General features: G+C 55.0%; 1 protein-coding gene across 1 annotated transcript in view; it reads right to left on the reverse strand.

Annotated features, from left to right (window-relative positions):
• Nucleotides 1-236: 236 nt before the first annotated feature.
• The window catches only part of MAP2K3 (mitogen-activated protein kinase kinase 3), a 31327-nt gene continuing 8348 nt past the window's right edge, over nucleotides 237-23215 (reverse strand). The window contains exons 2-12 of the mRNA XM_087825714.1: nucleotides 13560-13626; nucleotides 13196-13244; nucleotides 11852-11965; nucleotides 11571-11690; nucleotides 10042-10158; nucleotides 8707-8758; nucleotides 7182-7309; nucleotides 6604-6681; nucleotides 2506-2645; nucleotides 1470-1515; nucleotides 237-922 (exon numbers count right to left, since the gene is read on the reverse strand). Coding sequence (XP_087681840.1) covers nucleotides 839-922; nucleotides 1470-1515; nucleotides 2506-2645; nucleotides 6604-6681; nucleotides 7182-7309; nucleotides 8707-8758; nucleotides 10042-10158; nucleotides 11571-11690; nucleotides 11852-11965; nucleotides 13196-13244; nucleotides 13560-13626 — 995 coding nt within the window. The 3' untranslated portion in view covers nucleotides 237-838. The remainder of the gene's footprint in view (nucleotides 923-1469; nucleotides 1516-2505; nucleotides 2646-6603; nucleotides 6682-7181; nucleotides 7310-8706; nucleotides 8759-10041; nucleotides 10159-11570; nucleotides 11691-11851; nucleotides 11966-13195; nucleotides 13245-13559; nucleotides 13627-23215) is intronic.

The following is a 23215-nucleotide window of genomic DNA, read 5'->3' on the forward strand; positions in this document are numbered from 1 at the left end:
CACACACACACACACATATGTATATATACTAAAAGCGAATGCATAGCCTGTGAAGCCAGTCCCCAAGGAGAGTATCCCTCCGGGCAGGGACCTTGCGGCCCACCCTCCTAGACCCCAGCCTGAGCAGACAGGGTGAGTCTTGGCCTGATGGTTCCCTAGGGGGTGGCAGAAAACTTATCTGGCTCCAAACCATGCAAAACAAACAAAAACAAAACCAAAAAAAACCAACAGCCAAACCCACAAAGCAAAAAAGAAAAAAAGAGGGTAAATTTTAAAACATGAGCCAACAGCCCTGGTAGACGTAGCAGGAGGCTAGGCCACCGGTGCCCCTTGGAGGCCCGTTTGCCAGTGCGGGGCGAAGGCCTCAAGCGGCTCTGCTGTCTCTCAAGGGGGCTCAGGGGACTCATGTGGCTCATCCCCCTCCGCGCCACCCAGGCCAGGACAGAAATGTGGCCACCCTGAGTCAAAGTGCACAAAGTCCATTCAGTCAAGAAATAAAAAAATATACAACTTGGGTGGCATCCAGGGCTGGGCCAAGGCAGTGCACACGTGCCAGCTGCCTTCTCTCGAGGGGCAGCAGCATCTGTTGGGGGCATCCAGGTCCCTCCAAGTCCAGGGTCTTGGGGGCTGAAGACTTGGGGTCCTTGGAGCAGCAGGACAGAGGCACTGGTGGGGCCCACGTGGGCCCAGCAGGAAGCCCTGACAGTTGGGTTCTTTGGCACTTGGGACCCCCCCGCCCCCTCCCAGAATGCCCCAGGCTGGTATGGCAGTAGCTTATGGGCGTGGGCAAGCACTGCCCCTGCAGAGGGGGCTCGGGGCTGCGGGAGGGCCCTGCCCTCTATGGGTCCTCTCCCAGGATCTCCTTCACGAACGCTGCGATGTCCGTCTTCTTGGTTTTGTGCAAGGTGAAGAAAGGATGCTCCTGATGGGGGACAGGAGAAGGCATGAGGCACAGGGGCCTCCCACCTCCCCACACCAGTCCAGACCCGGGTGCTCCTTCTGCTTGGAAAACTCCTACCACCCTTCTAAGGTCTCCGCCCCCAGAAAGCCCTCCCTGTTAGGGACAGCACTGATTGATGGCTTCCTCCTCGGCCCTCCAGTAGCCATCCACTGGCCATACTAAACTCACTTCTCCCCACACACGCCAGGCCTCCGCCCATGACGGGCATTCAGCCTGGAATGCCCCTCTCCATCAGAGGGTAAATCCTTATTCATCCTTCCAGGCCCAGTTCAAATGGCACCCCCTCTATGAAGCCTTCCCTGATGTCTTCAAATGAAACAGTCCACCTGCGCCCCCACCCCATCCCTCTGCGCCATCTGTCACAGCACTGCCTGTGTGCCCCTTCACAGGCCTGTCGTGGGGGAAGGAGGGAGCCAGGGAGTGAATCCGTACCTGAACTGCCCAGCTCTGTGCATGGGGATGTAGCCCTCCCCAGAGAGCCAGCCCAGCGCTGCTCCCATCCACTTACCATCAGCTCCAGGTAGCTCATGCGCTCTGCGGGGTTCTTCCTCAGGCTAGGGGAGAACAGGGCAGGTTGGGGCCAGGCTGGCATGGAGGAGGCAAGGCCAGCCCCTCTGGGCCAGCCAAGCCAGCCGGGCTGACCCCTGACTGGGCAGCGGGGGGACATATGTGCTCCTGGGGCTCGGGGAATAAGGAGCGGGACAGTTCCAGGGAGCTCCCGAGGGTGGAGTGGGATCTGAGGGTACAAACTACAGAGACTTAGACCAAGTTCTTGGCCTCTGGGTGTGTTAGTTCTTTGTCTCTTGGGGTGTTAGCTTTCTTGTCTCTATAGCAACCTAGGAAATTTCCAATGAACCTAATATTGAAATGATACTGAAATGCTACCATTAACAACTGTGTCTGTGGTGTCCTTAAACAGGGGGAAAATTCCTTAACACAGGTCCTGGGAGAGGGGAGGACCTAATTAAAAGGAGTCAAAGTGACTGATGACTATTTACAAGCCTCGTTTGTCTTCAGTCTTTTTATTTTCTAATAAAAGATAAAAAGGCTACAAATTTTCCTCCGAGTATCTCTTCACCCACAACACATAGATACTGACATGCTATTTTCTTACTACCTTTCACTTCTGAACAGCTTATAATTCCATTTTTCAAAACTCTCATAACCCAAGAGTGAGCAGAAGAATTTACTTTGAATTTCCCTTTAGTTGTGACGTCTCGTTTTATTAAATTATGGGCAGAGGCCATGGCCTGACGGCTTTGCCTTTTGCCTTTTTCCCTATTTCCTTTGTAATCTCAAACACAATTTTATAAGGTTCCTGTGAGCATTTGGTACAAAGTTCCAAACATCAATAAAAGTAAACTTCTTTATGCTACTCAAATCCTCCAAAAGCTTTTGTTCTCCTTCTGGTCTACCTCGGTCTGCCTACTTTCAGAAGGACTGTGCATATTTTAAGGCTAGTTGTTTGGGGTTATTTGCTAAAGGAGAGGGCGACTGGCCCAGGGAGGAGCCATGGTCTGGCCAGGAGAGGGCTGCAGACTCACCACTGTGCAGTGAAGTCCACAAACTCAGGAGAGAAACGGTCAGCTGGGAGCTGGGGGGACGGCTCCTCCACCACCTGCTTCAGCTGCTGGAACGGGGTCCCCCAGGACTCATAAGGAAAACGCAGAATAGCCATCTCAATCTGCAGTGAGGACAGCGGCACTGGGTCAGATAAACCCACACTCTGCACCCAGAAGCAGGGCACCTGGAGCTGGCCAAGAGGCCAGTCAAGTTCAAAGGACATCGGGTCAAAGATGAAAGCCAGGCGGACACAGCATTTGCTCCTCTGACCAACCAGCAACAATTATGGCTCACGGAGCAGGTCCTGCCCTGGGTTATGACTAGTTTGACCACCCTCAGATTTTCAAACAATCTGAATTCAGATTTTACATAAAAACCCAGGTTCCAGCTAATCTAGGAAAATCAGAGGAGCTGGCAGCCCTGAGCAGCCTTTCCCCAAGGCAACATTGGCAAAGGAAGTTGGACAGGCAATAACTTCACTATTCACCACAGGCCACTCCCCTCCCTAATGTCTCTACAATGTCCCAGCCTCTGCTGCCATTGATTAGAGGAGAAATGGGAATGAGATGATGCTCACTCATACACCCCTCTCTCCCCAAGGCTGAGGAAGGAATGTTACACCATGAGGCCCACATCTGATCAGCTCCTTCACTGCAAGAACCTGCTCCAGGCCCCATCAGGTGTGAAGTCTGAAGCCCCCCTCCTCCATAGCTCCCCATCACCTGCCCATCAACATCCTGTAAGGCCCATTTCCAATGCCTCCTCCTCCAGGAAGCCTTCTCCTCTCTGCCTCCATTATCTTCTCCCTGACTCCCTGGCCACCGTAGCCTTGTCAATCCTGCTAGACCTGGACCTGGACCTGCACCTCCCTGCATGCAACATCGGGGGCCCCCAGGCTCTGCACCCATGCCAGGCACCCAGCCTGTACCTCGCCTGCCATGGGCAGAAAGTCACTTATGGAACAAACTGGCTAGCTTATGACAAACTCGGAGTTCTGATTTTGACCACCAAAATGAAAAAACAAATCAGGTCAATGCAGGTCCCTGCCTGAAACAGCACAGAGACTTCTCGATGACAGAAGAGCCCTCAACTCAAACAAATGCTTCACATTGGCAGCTGGCACCCAAATCGATCACTAATTACTATGCTAAGAAAAACTCTTCCCATAAAGCTAAAGCCCCTCCCCAGCCATGATATAAACACCCCCCAGGTGGGGGACATGCACAGCACAGTGGATGTGATTCTGTGTGTGTATTTTCACAGGAAAAATTCAGGCTGCACTTTCCTAGTTTTCGCTGATGCCAATAAGCAGGAGTGAGAACCCTGTATGGACTACAGAGGAGGGCCAGAGACCTACCAGAGTTTATAACTTAAAAATCAAAACATGTCCAAACCCTTGACCTGCTAATCCCTTTCCTGGTCATTTTCTCTAAAGAGCTCAAAAAAAAATGGAAAACAAAACAAAAAAAGCCCTCAGGGCCCAGAGGTGCATGGAATGGTGTGATTCATAATAGTGAATATTCAGAAGCAGTCTAAACACCCAGCGCCAAGGACCAGCCTGCCACAGGGCAGCTGAGAAGAGTGCCCTGTGACCCCAGACAAGCGCTCCTGTGGTCAGCACCTGGTCAACATTCATTATGGCCGAGAGCCTTCGGGTGTCTATCGTAGTAAGTGTCCTGTGGCTGGGGTCAGTTGCCCACAGAGAGCTGCCCAGGGTGGGCTCACAGGATGGGAGGGGGGCCACCCAGAGGGTGAGCCAGTGTGCAGTGCTTCACCTGTCCCTCCTCAGGATGGCCAGGGACTTGCAGTGGGAAAAAAACACAGAAACAAGTGACATGCCCCGAGTTAGGAGACTGGCTGAGCAGAGAGTGGCAGATGGTTGTAAATTATTTGGAAGGGATGCCTACAGGGGTTAATCTGGGGAAACATGAATGATGTGAGGCTGTGTGGAAAAGGCAAAATATATGTTTTTACAAAGAGCAAAACACCTAGAAGGAAACAGTGTTGAGTGCTAAACGCCGACGGTGGGAGAAGGGGCTGTGTGTGTGGAGTAGAAACACCCAGTGACTTTTCCTTTTCTCTTCCTCTGCATTTTTATATTGTGTTTTTATCACTTTGTCACTTCCCTGTGACAGCAGCTACACTCCATGTGTGCTTGCCAGTGCCCCACCCAGAGGGAAAAGATCCTCCTGAACCTGGGCTGGCTTGTGACTCGCCTTGACTACACGACAAGGCAGACGGACACCGGGCTGGCCCTGGGCCTAGACCTTAAGAGCACGTCCCTGTGGAAGCCACTCACAAGGCTGCCGGTCCCCTCACTGCTGCTGTGAGGACACCCCGGGAGCAGGCTCGCCCTCAGGAAGTCAGTAAAGCCTTCTTGAACCTTCCAGCCCGGCCCAACCCCGACCCCAGCTGTGCCCCCAGCTAGAACCGTGTGGAGTGGAAGACCCACCCTGCTGAATCCAGCTGACTACAGACACATAAGAAATAATAAGCCATGGTTGGTTTTTGAGTCACTAGGTCCGGACGTGGTCTGTTACACAGCACTTGACACCTGAAATACGTGCCCAGTTCCAGTAGAGACATCACAGGTCACTAGAATATGGTGGGTCCCCAATAATGCTGATAGACGGACAGATGGGAGGGACAGAGAGACACTCCTATAAATATAGCAAGAACTCCCTCTTATTTTTAACTGAGGATTTGGAAAACTTTCACCTGCAGGTATAATATCTACTTTTGGACTGTGGATACTGCTCCACTTCAAAAAGAAAAAGTTTCATTGCAGTATTAAGGAAAACTGAAGGTATCACCAGTTCCTCCACTTCATCTGACAAAATGATTTTGATTTTGACTCCTTCTCAGTCACTGTGAACAGACACAGCTTATAAAGTTACAATTATACAGTGATGAGGAGGATTATGGTAACTGCAGCATCGGTAACATCTAAAACACCTCCATTGATCCTGAGCCCCCACCTAACACTTCTCTAACCTCCCAGACCTGTCCTCAGGCTCACACTAGGCCCACCTCACCTTGGGCTTCTGCCCCCAGACCCCTGCAGCCCCCCCCCCCACTCCCACCCAGCGGCTTTGCTGCTCTGCTCCTGCTGCCCCGGTCGCCCCCACTCGGCTCAACTCTTAACTCTTCTCCATACCCCTTCGCACCATGTTTTACTGATTGATTTTGACTATTGACTGCACTCTGTCCCCAACACCGAGAAGCCAGGGACTGAGGCACAGAGGGTGCTGACACCCCCCAGAAACATCAACAATCCACACCCGTTAGTTCCAACGGTTGTGACAAGAGCGTGGGGGGCAAAAACCATTCAGGCCAATAAGTCAGCTGGACTAATTCATGCATGATGGGCCCCTGACAGTAACGTTTTCCCGAGTATGCAGGTCTCACACACAACTAAGACTCCCTGGTGGCATCCTAGTCTTTTTCCTGTCCCTACAGCCAATGTCCCACCGGGTGCCTAAGTGGACTTCCAAAAAATAACTAAGTCTTGACCCACCTGAGCAGGGCCAGGGTTCTGCTGGACATTTCTTTAAAAAAGAGAGTCACATGGGCCCAGCCCTACCCTGGAACCTCCGATGGAGCCACTCCAGCTTAGCCAAGGGCTGTGCCCAGCCCACTCCGGCCCCCACAGGCCCAAGACTGAGAGCCACCTGCTCCATCCTACCACACCATGGAAATGCACCAGGACCCCACAGGCAACATACTTCTTGCTGTAAAAAATTTTTTAAAGATTTTTACCATTTTTGTTTCTAAAATTTTTTGTGTGCCAGCTCACTTAATTTGGAATTGGCTGTGATTTCTCAACAAGCAACATGAGCTCTGGATAAAGTCCAACAGACCAGTGAGCACTGCTGTCCAGAACTTTTGTGAAGGGTCCTCCTCACTACTAGGGAGGGCTTAACATCACTGTAGTCGTTTTCTTCTCAGATTGTGAAGCCAACACTGTTTTCCAGGGTCTAAACTATTTGATGGGCCCTCCAAAAGCTCACCCACTGATCGAGCGTTGCCCCTGCCAGGCCCCACCCAACCAGCCAGGCCTGGCCTAGCCCCAGCAGTACCATGGTGATGCCAAGGCTCCAGACGTCAGACTTGACATTGTAGCCCTTCTGGTTCAGCTCCGGGTTGATTCTCTCAGGCTGCAAGAAGGACCAGTGAGGCATAAACACCCCCTCACAAGGAGGGGCCAGAACAGAGGTGAGCCACACACCCCCAACTGGGTCTTGCCTCCCCAACCTATCCCACCTCCCCATGGGACAGATGAGGAAACTGAGGAGAGGGCCAGAGTCTTGTGGTGAAGGCCCAAACCTTGCCTCAAAGGTACCCTCAACTGGGGGTTGAGAAGAGCACCTTTAGGAAACTGGGGGAGGAGTGGGACCTGCACAGACCCCACGAGTTGCCTCCGTGTGGGTGTCCATAAAATTTGTCATCCAAATGGGTACTTCAGGGCACAATTAATAACAAAGGTAGAGGGGCTGCTTGGGCAGGCTGGGTGTCAGAGCGCCACCTTTGTGGCACGAAAATGCGGTATCTGGAGGAGGCCCTGTCCCTGATGGACAGAGGACATGTTATCTCCCAGGCACATCCTCTCCTGACCCTCAGCTGTGGTCCAGGAGTTGGGGTTGGGGGGACTACTCACGGCCATGTAGGGCTTGCAGCCAGCATCCATCGTCTTGGCCACAGAATCCACCAAGTAGCCGCTGATCCCAAAGTCACACATCTTCACGTGCCCCTCCTTGTTGATGAGGACATTAGATGGCTTCACATCTGCCAGGGACAAAACAGGCCTTTCAGCTCCAGGAGTCCTGGCTCCTGGGGGCAGATGCTGCTCTGGCCCAGGGAGTGAATGAGGGGCTGAGGCTCCAAGAGGCACTGCCCAAGCTGCAGGCGACGACACAGCAAAGACGTGCTCTGGCCACCAGCCACGTGTAAGGACGAAGTCAGGGCTTGGCTGCTCCACCCCAGATGGCGTCCTGGTGCCACCAGCAGCACTTTGGAGACGAGGCCCAGAGAAGCAGGCTGTGCAGCCTCCAACTGCGACTCAACCTCCACTTCCCGGCACAACCTCTAGCTCTGGGGTCTTCCCAGGCTGGGGTGCAGGGGTCCTCACTGACAGGGTGAGACCCAGAAACCACCCAAGTGTCCATGCCAAGGAGCCAGCAGGTTCAGCCAGGAAGCACAGGGCAGCAGCTAAAATAGCAGGTGCAGGTCTGCAAGAGAACATGGAGCCCACCCCATGACTCAAGACTGACCAGAGCAGGCTTCACAGCAGGAAACCTTCCAGCAAACGTACACACAACACACACAGCCCATGTGCTTTCTACAGGGATGTGCACACGATAGAAATGCACAGAAAAAGGTCTGGAGGTTCCATGTTGAACTGCTGACAGTGGTGAGCTGGGGGTGGGCTTGGGAAGTCCACTGAGTGGCCAAAGGGGTTCAGTCTAATTAACTTTGTAGTAAAAAGCAGGACATCAGGGTAAGAGGACTACTAAGAATAATGAAAAGGGAGGAGCTACAACATGTACAAGCTGGGTGGATCCCAGAAACATCAGGCCAAGTGGAAGAGGCTGGGCAAAGGGCATGAGCATGTGAGTCCAGTGCTATGAAGTTCAAGAACCAGGGAGCCAGTCTACTGGGTGAGATCAGACAAGGAGCGTGGGGGGATGCGGGGCTCAGGGACCAGCCAGAAGGGCCAAGAGAACTTTCCAGGATGGGGTGAACGGTGGAAACATACTGCATCTTGCCAGGGGTGGCGGTTACATGGGTATAAACTCTGAACAGATTCATTGAACAGTAACTACAGATCTGTATGTTTCACAATATGCAAATGATATATCCAAACAAAATCAGTCAGCCTTCCCAGGGAAAAGGTCCATCTAGTCCTTCTCGGAATACCAGCAAACCTAAGGGGAGGTGGCAAACCTAAGGGGGGGTGGGACTAGGTGGGGGCCAGGGAAAGTGGCTTGGAGAAGTAGAGTGGTCTAGACTGGGAAGCAGGCTCAGCTCCTAACTCCAGCAGGTACATCCCTCCCTGTCACTCCTCTGAGCCTCAGCAAGCTCATCTTGAAAAGGGAGAGAGGTCCACCCGCCTCATAGGACTGGATGAGACCATGCGTATGAGTGGCCTTGGACTTCCCTGATGGTTGGTGGTGGGCACTGACCTCTGTGAATCACCGACAGCTTGCTGTGCAGGTGCTCCAGTGCCCTCACAATCTGACATGCGGGACAGAGAAACAGAACTGATGTTACTTCTGGTTGCATCGACGACAGAGCAGTAGCACACACCCCATCCGTGTCCACCTGTCTCCCTTACTTACATACCCAGCCCCTCATTAACCCAGGCTCCTACCCACATCCCAACCTTTGCCCCAGACACCTGGCAACTCTGACCTCCTGCTTCTCTCCTACCCACCCAAGTGGGCCAGGGTCTTGGGCCCAGCATTTACCAGGGAAATGATGTACTGGAAACCCCTGCAGAATCCTGGGCTCATGAACCCCCAAGGGGGCCATCACCACTCCCTACCAGGCTCTTGGGTAAAAGTCAGCCCTTCTGTAGCCTCCCTGGCTCCTCTCTTCTCCCTCAGCAGAGCTAGTGGACTATGTACCTGAGCTATTCCCTTCAGGAAGACACAGTAGGGGTGCCTGGGCAATCATCCCAAAGATTCTGACTCAATACCCAGCCCAGGCATGGGTATGTTTTAAATAGACCCAGATGCAGCCAGGATTAAAAACCACGGATATACCCATTTCCTTTTTCCTCTGGCTGCCAGGAGCTAGAGCCCAGTGTTGCTACACTCCTCTAGCAACGTTCAACCTCAAGAGGTTGGGGGCTGGGTGAGAACGGTGAAGGGATTAAGCAAAGACAAAAAGAAAGACTCCTGGACACAGACAACAGTGTGGTGACTGCCAGAGGGAAGGGGGAGGTAGAAGAGGGTAAGGGGGGTAAATGGTGGTGGAAGGAGACTTGACTTGGGGTAAAAAACACACAACACAATATACAGATGATGTGTTATAGAACTGTACACCTGAAACCTATATAATTTTATTAACCAATGTCACCCGAATAAATTCAATACGAATAAGTAAACAGATAAATAAATGTGAAAGGCAGACTTCAGGATGCTGACCTCCCTCCCAACTTAGCCTGGGCCTCTTTGAGCTGTCTCCGGGCCCTTTCGGCAGGAGGAAGCTCTAAGTACGAGGTCCTTTTTTAAAATGGTCCAAGAGCTTGGGGGCTGCATTCAAGGGCCTAGAGACCCAGGAGCGCCTGTGTAGCTCTGGGAGCCCTAGGCTCCAGGGTCTCCTCAGCAAAAAGGCTCTGGTTCAGGTTGAGGAGTTGGCCCCTGGGGGGCTGTCACCCAGGTTCAGGGCCACACTGGGGCCCAGCTCTGCCCAAGATACCACATCAGACTGGGCTTTGTGCCTGTTGGAGCCAGGCTGGGGCCTCTGGCTATGCACCTGGAACTCCCAACCCCACCAGGCTTGCAGCCACTTACAGAAACAGCAATCTCCCCCAGAATGTCTTCTGGAATCATCATGCCTTTATCGAGCACCTTACGGTAGAACTTGTCCAGGGATGTGTCCATGAGTTCCATGCAGATCCACACATCTCCCTGTGGGTGGACACTGGAGGTTAGCTCAGGCCCACTGGGGCTGCACCTGTGCCTGGACAGCCAGGCCTCTGGCAGACACATCTGCCTACCCCAGCTTCTCCCATCCTGCCTTCCAAAATCTCAGCCCGCCCACTTCTCCACCATCCAGGTTTGCCTACACTGCTGGGGTCACACTCCAGCCTCCCCCAGCTCTGTCACCTTTGGTCTCCCCTATCTGATCCCTGATTCCATGGTAATTTCCAAGAAGAAGTGACTAAAACACACACCTTACTGTGTCCCTCCAACAGGAATTTTCAGGATGTGGCTGCAGCTCAGCGCCATGACCCAGCCCTGCAAGTCCTCCTGCTTTAGCCCTGATGGCCCCCAACACATATGGCTCATCCCAGCTCTGACCTCAGCAGAAAGTTCCCTCCTCCACCCACAATGCCCTGCGTCCCTAGCCTCTGATCCCCAGCAAACTCCTGAGTATCCTTCAGGACAGCCTTCTCGCAAAGACTGGGTGCAGCATCTCCTCTGGCACCCACAGGCCCCTGGGCCTTCCTGCCAACTGGGACCCAGCATATGGTGAGGCCCCCTCGCCCCCCGAAGAGACAAGGGATGGGCAGCCTGAACTGGCACAGGGGATGCTCAGCCACTCAGACGAGTGGCGATGAGGCACTGACCTACCACTGGGCCTGGCACACCCAGCAAGCCCAGGGACCCACCAGGCCTGAGAGTGAGGCTGGGCACCGAGAGCCCTGACCTCACCCCTGAACTCAATATGGTACATCACCATTGCAAACCAAGAGCATCTAACCTGGGCTCCTGGGCTCCACTCACACCCAACATCAGCCCTTCACGCCATCCAGCAGGAGCCCATCCTTTCAGTCCACAGGCCACACTCCCTTGGCTTCACCAGTCCTCTCACCTGACACTAACACCCAGTCTCCCCGAGGACCCAGAACCACACCCTGCACACCTCCACAGCCGCCCCTGCCTGGAGCCCCCCCTACCAGCCAGGAAGCTGATAAGGCAGGTGGTCACACAACCTGTGGCACACTCACTGAATGCCAGGCCAAGGGCGATACCATTTCATCTTATGACAACCTTGTGAGGTGAGTACAATTAAGGGTTTCATTTCATAGACAAGGAAACTGAGGCAGGAAGCAAAGAAGACAGGCAATCTGGCTGCTAGGCCTGAGCTCGGAAGAGCCCCGCTCTGCTCTCACAGGTAGGCAGGGCCTGTTTCATTCCTGTGCCCAGCACCTGGCACACAGTGGCACTCAGCAAGTGTCTGATAGGGGCTCAGAATGATCAAAAGTAGGCTTCAGAATAGGTGGAGGAGGGCAGGTGTGCAGACGGAAGGGAGGGCAGGGTGGTTTCTCCCAGCCCTAGCCCAGCACCCACCTCCCACCCTCCCGCCAAGGCCGCACCTCTCTGAAGAGGGCCCCATAGAAGGTGACAGTGTAGAAGCAGTCAACTGTGCGCATGTTGACGTCCAAGTCCATAAGCAGACGCTTCTGCTCCTGTGAGTTCACGGTGGCCCGGATCCGCTGCAGGTGAGAGGGCTGGAGTTAAGGGGCAACCCGGCAGGAGGCGAGCACCCCACCATCCCTTATGAGGGCTAGGTAGGCTCAGACCTGACACCTTCTGCAGGTAGCATCCTGGGTGTCCCGTAGCCCAGTGCTCCCTGGCAGGGCAGGACCCTGCTTACCTTAACAGCCATGATGGTGCCACTCTGGGCGTGTCGTACCTTCTCCACCACCCCATAGGCTCCGCGACCTAGCTCCGAAATGGTCACCAGGTCATCAGCCTCCACCTCAAAGTTCTTTGGGGACATAAAAGAGAAAAGGTTGGTGGTCAAAAGTTAGGAGCTGGCCCCTCACCTCATTCAGTGGAGAGAGCTGGGGCAGCAGAAAGAGAAGACAGCCAGTCAGACCTGGGTTCAAATCCTGCACCGACCACTTCCTGCTGTGTGACCTAGGGCAAGTCATTTAACCTCTCTGAGCATCATATTACCATCTATAAAGCAGGAACAGCACCAATATCCCAGGAGAGCCTGTGAAACTCCCCCAGTGGGCACAGAGAGCTTGAGATGCCCTTTCCCTCTGGCTCCCCACCCCATGCAGAAGGGTGGACTGAATTACTCATTCAACCAGTATTTCACTGAGCACCTACTATGTGGGAGTCCATTTTAGGCATTGAAGACAGAGGAAACAAAACAAAGGTCTTGCCCTCACAGTAAGCAGTGTGGCCACGGGTCACCTACTCTCTCTCGCTCTCTATTGCGGGAGGCAGACAAAAAAGAAATAAGCCTCTGGTCGGTGTGGCTCAGTGGGCAGAGCCTGGGGATGGAAGGGTCGCGGGCTGGACTCCAGTCAAGGGCATATACCTCAGTTGCAGGCTCGATCCTCAGCCCCGGCCAAGGCACATGCAGGAGGCAGCCGGTCGATACCTCTCTCTCCCATTGATGTCTCTCTCTCCCTTCCACTTTCTCTGAAAAGCAATGGGAAGAACACCCTCGGGTGACTGGGTGAGGGTTACAGCAAAAAAGAAAGAAAGAAGCAGGGAGATGAGCTGGACATCGGTGACAAGTGTCCGGGAGGGAAATTCACGTGAAAGCAGCTGTCAGCCTAGGAGAGGCCTCCGGGATGAGATCTCTGCCTGGAGCCCTCAGTGTAATGGTGGGTTAAGAGCCAGGATTCTCAGTCCCTGCTGCCAAAGCCACTGGAGGGGCATGTGGGATGCAGATTCCCAGGCATGGCCCTGAGGGTCAGGCAGGCGTCTGCATGCTCCACACACAGTTTCCACAGGTGACATGGGGACAAACTCTGAGTTTCAGGAAAACTCAGAGCCCCATGAGGCAGGCCACTGTCCCCATTCCAGATGGGAAGACCAGAGAGGGGGCTCAAACAGCCAGCATCCAGGAAATGAGGCTCCTCCCCAAAGCCCAGCTCTGACACCCACAGCCACCTCTTAGTGGCCCTACAGGGTCCGCTCGGGCCCCTGTCAGGTGAGAAGACATGAAGGCCCCAGCCAGGCTGCAGCCAGCACCTACCCTGTCTCCAATGGTGATGAAGGTCCGTGAGTCCAGGTTTCTGGGGGGGCTTTAGGGAAAAACAGACCCCATGAGTCTCTGAGAAAACCACACCCTTCCCGACAGAAGGGGCAAACCCAGGACCAGAGTACATCCTGTCCCCGGAGGTGGCCTCCAGGTCCCTCATCAGTCACTGGGCACCTGCTGTGCCAGGTCCAAGGGGCCTCACCTTCCCATCCCTAAGACGGGCTGAGGGCACAGCACAGCCGCGCCCCAACCTGGCCAGCTCGAGGGAGGCTCCGCCGGGAGCACACTACCCCCTGCAGGCTACCATCCACCGGGGCCCCTCCAGGCCGAGCCAGGGGAGAAGCTGAGGCAGACTCACGTGGGGCTGGGCGCGGGTGGCTTGGACACACAGGAAATCCGTAAGTCCTTCTTCCTCTTGGACTTTCCTAAAAGGGGAGACAGTGAGGCGTCCTTGAGACAGTTTCTGCGAAGGCCCCCAGCCTGACAGCCATAGCAAACTGACAAAGATGCCCTCCCCCATCGTGGCGCTAACCTCGGTGGGGGCGTCAGAGGCAGAGGGAGCTCCTTTCGGGTCCCAGCTCTGCTGCCCACCACTTCGCTGAGCTTCGGCTTCCCTATCTGTCACCTTGGGGGTGGCTGGGAGGCATGGAACTGCTGCCCAGAGCCCATTTCTCTCCCACCCCCTCAGTTTTCGCCTTTGCTGCCCCTTGAAAGGCCACCCTGGAAGCCCACTCCCCTCATCGGGGCACCAGGTGGGCCTGAGTCCTGAGACAACGCCTCTCCCACCCTCACCCCGAGGACAGGGGAGGGCTTGGCCCTCCTGAGCCTGAGTGGTTGAGCTCCATGCCTCTCAAACTAGGCCAGTGTGGCCAGGTCCCAGGCATGCGCCGGTGCTAAAGGACACTCAGCTTGATGGGGCACTGGACAGGGCAGGGTTGCACGGCAGGGGGCGCTTTCACCAGGGCCACCCCTTGAAGATGGCAGGAAAGCAAGGTTTGGAGACACCAGGGAGCCCACCGGTGCGGAGGGAGGAGGGCTTGTGTCCACAGCCCCTTCGTCCAGATGCCCGGATTAGGGGCTCCGTTTTCCAGAGAAGGGAAGTGACTTGCCCAGGTCACTAAGCGCGCGGGCGGCAGAGCTGGGACTCGACCATGACTCCCCAAACCACCCACAACAGAAATGGTGACGCTCACGTGCCAACTCCTGTAGGAGAGCCCTTCCTGCCTCCCTGCACAGCCCTGCCGCATGCTCCGCCTCCCCACCCGCCCTGCACAACCACTGCTGCCACACTGGCCACCAGGGAACTAAGACCGGGCGAGGCTCTGCCTCCACCTGCCACAAAGCATGGAGCACTGGGAGGCCACAGCCCCGAAACCACCTATGAACCAGGTCCAAATTCACCCTCTGCCATGCCCCACTGTGTGGCTGCCTGAGCCTAGCACGGGGGCCACCGTGCAGGCCCAGCAGCCAGGCCACCCGGCATGACTGTGGAGTGATGGGATGGGGTTGTTATTGACACTGGGAAGACGAGGCCTGGCCCAGCTGTCCTCAGAGCTTGTGATCCACTAGGGAACAGAACAGCCCCCATGGGGATGGGATCCCAGTGTCTGCACTGTTGTAGGTGGGCAGAGCACAGCAGTCTCTCCACAGAAGTACCTCAGGAACCCCCGGATGCCAGGCCAAAAACATGGGCTCTCTCTGCCCCAAGTTTAAATCCCATCTTTGCCCCTTACAGGCTGGGTGACCTCGGGCAACTCCTCATGCGCCTGAGCCTCAGTGTGCTCATCCTTGCAGTGGGGATGAGAAGAGCGCCTATGCTGTAGTTTCTGAGTAAAGCACTTAGAGCAGAACTCACAGCCCGTGTCAGAGCTACTGCGCCTGCCCAGGGCCTGACCCAGAGGCTCAGGAAACAGGTTTCCATAAATAGCAGCAGCAGCAGTATTCACTGGGCGCCTGCCACCCGCTCCCCTAGCACTGGGGTGCACCAGTCACCTCGTCATGACCTCACATGTGAAGAGTCCTCACCCCATTTTACAGAAGAGGCCATGTGAATGGTTGTCCAGGGCTCAGTGGGTCTCCAAAGCTTTCATCCATCAAAGAAGGAACCTGCCAGTCACATGTGTGGCCCCACCACAACCCTAAGGGAAGAGCTCTTAGCCTCACTTTATTTGGGGAAACTGAGGCTCAAAGGTGAAGCCACTGCACAGTGAGTCAGGGGTCTGGCCAGGAGGCACTCCTGGATTTGCTAACTCAGAGACACAAACAGGCTGGGCCAGCGGCTCACAGCACCCCCTCCCACAGGGAGCCTTGCCGGAGGGACAGGCCTATTATACCCCCCAGTGGGAAGCACGGTAGCATCTCAGGCTGACCAGGAACCCAGAGGCCCCCCAGGTTTCCCTGGGCCCAGCACATCCCACACAGCAAAAGGAAAACAGAGAAGTCAAGGCATGCGGGACCATCAATTCCCAAGGCTACTTCTGTGCTGCCCCTGGATCTAACTAGGTAGGCCCCCACTGACCTCTGGGGTAGGGACAGGGGCCCTGGATTGAAAGACTGTGAAGGCAACTGCCAGGCCGGTGTTGCCAACATTGCATTTGGTGTGTGGCAGCCCGAGGAAGTCCAGCTCTGCACCCTGGCTGAGACCAGCATGGACCCTCCTCTCTGCATCCTGAGACCAGCACAGACCCTCCTCTCTACTTGGACCCTCCTCTCCACCCTGGCTGAAACCAGCACAGACCCTCCTGTCTGTACCCTGGCTGAGATCAGCATGGACCTGCCTCTCTGCACCTCAGATTCCAATTTGCAAAAGAGAACCTCAGAGAAACGCCCTGACAAGGTGAGGTCTTATCTGCAAGGCACTTGGCACTGGGCTTGGCACATGTACATGGTCCTATAATGGACCAGAAATGGGTGCTACTATTATTAAAGGCCTCTCCACAGAGGTGATAAATTTCATCCTAAGTAATGAGAATTATGGATACCTTTTATTCTTGACTTGACGCTTTTTGTAAGTAGAAAGTGAAACATTTTATGTTTAAAGTTAATAACCCACTCAGGGCCCTGCACTATTCTGCTCTTGGCTCCACTAGCACCTTCCTCTGACTCCAGCCTACACACCTATCTCCCACTCCGGGATTTCAGAATGCCATCAGATGTGTTCCCCCTCACCAAGCCTCAGTTTCCCTGTCTATCAAGGGAGCTTCCACACCTGTGGCCAGGCCAGGTGAGTGAGGACCATATGAGGAGGCACACGGCACTCAGTGAAGGTAGCCTCCAATCTGCTTTCCTCCTAGGCCTTGGGAGGGAGAGAGGCTGCTGGGAGCACATGGGCTGGGCAGATGGGAGCACTATGGTCCTGGCCTTCTTGCCCTCCTGCCCATCAGGGTCACTAGGCTGCGTCTGGAGTGACATGGTCTTCCTGGGGCAGCTGTGCCAGCTATGGGAGGGAGTGGGTGAGGCTGCCATGGAGACAGCCCAGAAACAGGCCGTAGGCCACAAGCTGCTGCCACTATTTGCCATAGACGTCAGCACTGGGCCCAGATGGCCAGGCAGCCCAGGGCTGCCCAGGTGCGAGGCTACTGTGGCGACCGTCACCACAACAAACAGAGTTTCACAGGCCACCACCACAAGCCACAATAAGCCCGCCAGCCTCGGCTTGCAGGGTCCCCAGCTCAGGCGGGCACAGTGCCAGGAATCTGTGTCCTGGGCCAGCACCAGCTTCCCAGCAGTACCACAGGCAGGGAACAAGGAATTCAGCCACTGACCTACAATACACAGATAGTAAAGAGAGGCCCCTGGACTCAGACTCAAATCCCACCATTCTGTCAACCCCGTCTTTACTCCTCCTACTCATTTCTTGAATAAGCCACCTTCTTTCCACCTCAGGGCCTTGGCATGTTCTGTTCCCTCGCCTAGAACGCTCTACCCTGCAACGTTGTCCTAGCTGGTATATGATCCTCCCCTTTCACATGCTCAGAGACGCACTCCTGAATACTCCAACTAAACCCCCTTATTAATGGCTGTCTTTGTGTCCAACTGGCTTCTCTCCTGTCACTTCTCACAAGTCACCATCCTGTAGTTTCTATCTGAGAAGCAGCTAGCAAAATGCACTGACTGGAGCCAGGCAGCCTGAATTCACATGGTATCTCAGCCACTTCCTAGCTGCGAGCCCTTGGGCAAGTGACTTACCCTCTCTGGACAACATGGCCTCAACTGTGAAATGAGGATGATGGACCAGCCTCCCAGGATCATCAGGTGTGTAATGAGGTGGCCAGGGCATGCCTCAGCAGTGCCTGACACGTGGAAGATTACATGGAGCCATCCAGAAACCACAGTACCCAAGATAACCCCAGCCCTCTTCCCTAGACAGCCACTGTTAATACTCTCAGCAGCTCCAGGAGGGAAAACTTTTCTTGTGTCTGTTTTACCAAGGGGTTCAGAGAGCTCACAGAGTGAATGTCTAGTAGGAGGCAGACATGAAGACAGGTCTGTTGGCTTCAATGACCAAACATCAACAAAGAGCCTGAGAGAGGGGCCTTCCTACCCCTGCAGCCACCCCAGTCCCAAGGCCTTGGGGAGGTTCTAAATAAACTCATCTGTGCCACTTCCTCTCAGGGTTAGTCATGGGGGTAGTGGGTGGGACAACCCCTCACCATGAACCCTGCCAGGGATTCCACTCACGAAGGGGCCCCACAGCATGTTCCATTCAGCCCCATCCCAGTACCCAGTGACAAAGGCAACGCTCCCTCTTTATTATTCCTCCCTCCTCTTCAGAACATGCAGAGTGCTGCTCATGTTTTCTGATCCACTGGAGAAGTCCTGGGTCCTGAGCGTCTATTCCCATCAGGTAAAGAACCACATGGTGCCATGGACATGGGGGAGGCCAGATGTCCAGAGGCTCCCCATGCTCCTTCCCAACCCCACTCAGCTGGTCATTCCTATTCTGTAGGGTCCCTTAGAGAGAGATCAATTAGGCCAACCCACTCCCATTGCACTGGTGGGTAAACTAAGGCCCCAAGAAGGGGAGGGGCAGGCTTTCAGGTGGGCAGTAGACTTGCCTAGAAAGCTAATGTTTATTGGCTTTGACAAGCTAAACCCATGCCCCGCATTTGACATTCATTATCTCCACTCGGCGCGGTCAGCACGCCAGCTCCCCCGGATGAGGTGCTCAGAGCACCCGGTTCGTGACGAGGGCCACTGGGGCTCAGAGCCCTTATGCAGGAGCAGTAACCGGCACTCAGGCCCACATCTGTGTGATGCTAGAGTCCCTGCCCCATAGTATCTCTCCCTCAAAGAGGCCCCTGTGGAGCTCTCAGGGGTCACCACAGTCAAGCACTGGCAGGTAGCAAGGACAAGCAGAGGCTAGTGGGGTCCCCAGTGCTGCAGCACCCTTTCCCTGAGGTCCTGAAAGAAGGGAAGGGCTCTCTCGTTTACTGAGCACCTATACACGCCAGGCCTGGCACCTGCTATAGTCACCATCTACGCCCTAGCACACAGGTGAGTCACAGGCTGGGCTATGGGGAATGCTCAACCCCTCGGCCCTGCCCTTTCATCTCCCAGCTGTGTGGTGGCCAGGCCCTGGACTGCAAGGCCCTTGGCAACCCCCCTGACCCTCAATCTCTCAGAGCCTTTCCCATCTGCAAAACATATGGGGAGGATTCTCTGTATCTGCTCACCTCAAGGCACCCATCTGTTCTGCAATGAGCAGACAGGGCCCTGGAATCCCCAGACTAAGCTCCAACCCGGGCATGTGTCAATGTCTGAAAACATTCAAACTGTCACAACTTGGGGGTGCTATTGGCATCCAGTGGGTAGAGGCCAGAGATGCTGCTGCATAACCCACAATGCATACCCAGCCCCCACAACTGAGAATAAATCCAGCCCCAAAACAGCTGACCAGGCCCTGGCCAGTGATGCTCAGTGGTTAGAGTGTCAACCCATGTACCAAAGGGTCACAGGTTCAATTCCTGGTCAAGGGCACGTGCCTGGGTTGCAGGTTCAATCCCTGGCCCCAGTTGAGGTGAGTGCAGGAGGCAACTGATTGATGTTTCTCTCTCTAATCTGTCTGTCTGTCTCCCTCTCTCTCTCCACCTCCCTCCCTCCCTTCCACTCTCTCTAGAGATCGAAAAAAATATCCTAGGGAGAGGAGTAAAAAAAACAAACAGCTTGGCCACAAGAAAATGGACAGACAGGCAAAGTCAGTGTGCGTAATGCTTACACAGAGTCCAAGTGTGCAAATGCTCTGAGGAGAAAGAGGCGGGGCCTGGGGCCTGGCTGGCGTGGCTCAGCCACTGAGCATGGACCTGGGACCGGGGAGATCGCAGTTCGGTTCACAGTCAGGCACGTGCCCGGGGGGCGGCTCCACCCCCAGTCAGGGGCGTGCAGGAGGCAGCCAATCCATGACTCTCATCACTGATGTTTCTCTCTCTCTCCCTCTCCCTTCCTCTCTCTGAAATCACTAAAGACATATTAAAAAAAACACACACACAAAAAACAGCACGGCATGGAGACGTCTTGGAGATAAGATCTGAGCTGAGGCTGACTTGGGAGGAGAAGACAGCTGTGGACAGCTCTAGAGCAAAAGTGGCCCAAGCACAGGAGACAGTGCACAGGGCCCTGGGCAGGGAGGAAGAAGGGGGGAAGAGCCTGCAGCCAGCCTGCGGGGCACAGTGGGCAGCCTCAGGCCACCCTTGGTGCTAGTGGGAATGTGGGCGCACAGGGCCCCCACTCTGGAGGGTGACTCAGTGCTACCCAGGAACCTCACCTCAGGAACTTACCCCTAAGCTACAGCTTTCAAGAGAAAAAGAGTCGCAGCACTTGGGGAGGCCTGTGTGCGAGGCAAGGCCTGTGCTAACCCTGAGTCACATCCCAGTCGGTTCCTTAGGGATCCTAAGAGGCAGGGACGACAGATCTCCACGTGACCGATGAGGACACTGAGGCCCAGGGTTTATAAAATCAAGAGGCTGCCCCTAGGAGTGGCCAGGGTCTGGGGGCCCTCGGCAGACCGGGGGCACAAACACTGTGTGTCGCAACGGGGGCTGTCCCGGGTTCAGCAGAAGCAGGAGGAGGAGAGTCGTGAAAGGGAGAGGACGCTGGCCTCTTCACAGAGGAGTCCAGGGTAAGCAAGAAGCTGTCTTTTTGTAACTTCGAGGTTCCTAACCACTGCAGTACCAGTTACTGAAATGTAATTTAGATAAAATAATAAGAAAGGAAGAAACCCTATTTAACCCCGGGCCCTCGGTTGCTGCAGGCCTGGGACTCAGGGTCCTCCTCCACCTAAAGGTTCAGCGGGACTTACCGGTGTCCCTCGCAGGGCCTCCCAGTAGCAGGACCTGCTAAGAACTGGGTGGTGCCTCAGAGACTGTCCAGTGCAGATCCTGGGCCAGAGGCCTGGAGTCTCACTCAGGGACACACACCAGGACAGCGGCACAGCCAGGCTTGAATGCAGGCCCCTAGCTACTAGACCGGTGCTCCTCCCCGGGGCCACCAGATCCTGGCTCCCCACACCTCAGTTGTGGCCATGACAGCCTCCCCCAAGCCACTCTGGCAGAGGCTGAGAGAAAATGAGTGAGGAAGGATGGACTTTGGTATCAGGAAACCTAAGCTGCTGTATGACCGTGGGCAAGCCAAACCCCTCTCTGAGCCTCCCTTGACATTCTGGGGAGTGCAACGGCCTTGACCTCCAGGAGAGAATGAGCCCAGGTTAGGGTGGTTAAGACAAAGCCAAGCTCTGGACAGGCCTCTGTGACCTCAGGTGAGTCACTCCCCCGCTCTAGGCCTGTGTACTCATAACTCAGTGATATCCAAGGAGGAAAAACACACCCACGTTGTTGGGTGACCATGAGGCTAAATGAGATCTTGCATATAAAATGCCTGGCACCAAACAGGTTGGATCACTGGCCACCCTGGTCCTGGCCCAAAGGCCTCCAGTTACTAAGGTGGATCTTCAGATCACAGAGTGGCCCCCACACTGCAGGGTGAGCTCCTAGAGGGCAGGGTGGGCCCCCAGACTGCAGAGTGAGCCCCCAAAGGGCAGGGTGGGCCCCCAGACTGCAGGGTGAGCCCCCAAAGGGCAGGGTGGGCCCTCAGACTGCAGGGTGAGCCCCCAGAGGGCAGGGTGGCCCCCCAGACAGTAGCATGAGCCCCCAGAGGGCAGGGTGAGCCCCCAGAGGGCAAGGTGGACCTCAGACTATAGAGCCCAAATTCCAGGCCTCAAGAGGCTGTGACTAGAGAGGGACACACAACCTTCCCAGAGTCTCAGGGAAAAGGGGCCCTCCCAGTGCTTGGGCTGCGGGCTGAGTTCCCACAGGTCTCCATGTGGGGCCAGTGTGAGATAATCAAGCTCCCCAGGCCACCTGATGGGCCCCATGCTCCTGCTTGGGCAAAAGGGTGTAAGTGCCTTTCCTTAACAAATGTCATCCTTGCTCTTTTTGCTGTTGTTAAGCCTCATCTGAGGATATTTTTTCTATTACTTTTTCAGAGTAGAGGGAGGGGAGAGAGAGAAACATCAGTGTTAGGGAGACACATCGACTGGTTGCCTCCCACACTCATCCCAGCCAGGGGCAGGGAGCGAACCTACAACCGAAGTATGTGCCCTTAACCAGGAATCAAACCCAGGACCATCTGGTGTGCAGGCGGACGCTCTAACCACTGAACTACACTGGCCAGAGCACCACTCTTGCTTTTACTATCATTAGTATCAAAACAAAATCTTACAAAACAGGGTTGGTGGGAGAAATACCCAAAAAGGTAATCTTGGTGGTAAAAACACTGGTATGTAGCTGAGGTGCAAATTTAGCACTGCTTGGGCACCTACCGTGTTCCTGGACTTGGAAGTCCATGGCTCCTCACCTTCAACAGCAGCCTGAGAATGGGTGTTTTTATTCCCTTGGGTCACAGGAGAACAGGGGGGCTCAGGAGGTCACAAAGGGAGAAGGGACATAGCTAGGCCTAGAACCAGCCCCCCCACCTCAGAGTTCCGCCAGGCTCACCCATCAAGGGTCCAACCACATCATCATAGGGCCTGCCTAGGGCAACCTAGGGTGGGCAGCAAGCTGTGCTAGTAGCTGGAGGGTGTGGGGCGACCAGAAGTCCAAGTCAGAGACAAGCAGAAGGACAGGAGGGCAGGAGACTCTCCGACTCACGCCCAGAGCGGTCACGGCGGGCAATCCGTCCACGCTCGGCAGGCACCAAGCACCCACACCCACAAAGCACCTACTTACTGGATGTACATGCTCCCAGCTCCCTATGTACTTCCTAATTGTGCCCCAACACTGCCACTGACATCCACAGCTCTTCACCGGTCACCCCACACCACTGGCTAACGCACCCTTAGGAAAACCTTTGAGCTGACCATCCGCAAGGTCATCAGAGGCAGGACAGTAGGGCTCAGCGCAGCTGTGCGGGCCGAGCGCTGTGCAACGGGCTCACTCAAAGCAACAACAGAAACAGCTGCAAACGCTCCTGTTCATGAACCTTGAGCAGCAAGTCCTCGCAGCCCTGCAGTTTAGGTTCAAGTGTCATACCCACTATGCAGGGGAGGAAACTAAGGCCACACAGCTCACAGGTAGAAGACTCCTGAACCTGGCCGGCTGGCTCTTGCCCCTCCCCACCGCCACACGGCATGGCAGGGCCATGGACAGGGTGAGCATGGGAGCCCAGGGGTTCTGTAGAACAGCGAGCTTAGATATACCACAGGTAAGTGAGAGCTCAATTTTAAAAAATCATAAAGAGAGCATGTGAGATCTTGCTCGCAGCAATGCTGTCAGTTTGGCTCAAACAACCTCTCATAAAAACTCTCTAGAGGTTCAGATGCTTCTTACATTGACATTTAGTTGGCACAGTGAGACAGGATTTAGAAGAAGCCCATCCAGGACCGCCCTACAGACCAGACCCAGTGCTGGGTGCCAGCAGGCCCCCTGTGCACCACGGCCTCCCTGCTCCCCCCAGGTGAACAGGAGTGAGTCCTCGCAGGACCCCAGGACCCCTCGCTGTGAGCAGCAAGCAGACCGGGGC

This window comes from Miniopterus natalensis, chromosome 17, assembly GCF_054644295.1.
Source record: "Miniopterus natalensis isolate mMinNat1 chromosome 17, mMinNat1.hap1, whole genome shotgun sequence".
Classification (NCBI taxonomy): domain Eukaryota; kingdom Metazoa; phylum Chordata; class Mammalia; order Chiroptera; family Miniopteridae; genus Miniopterus; species Miniopterus natalensis.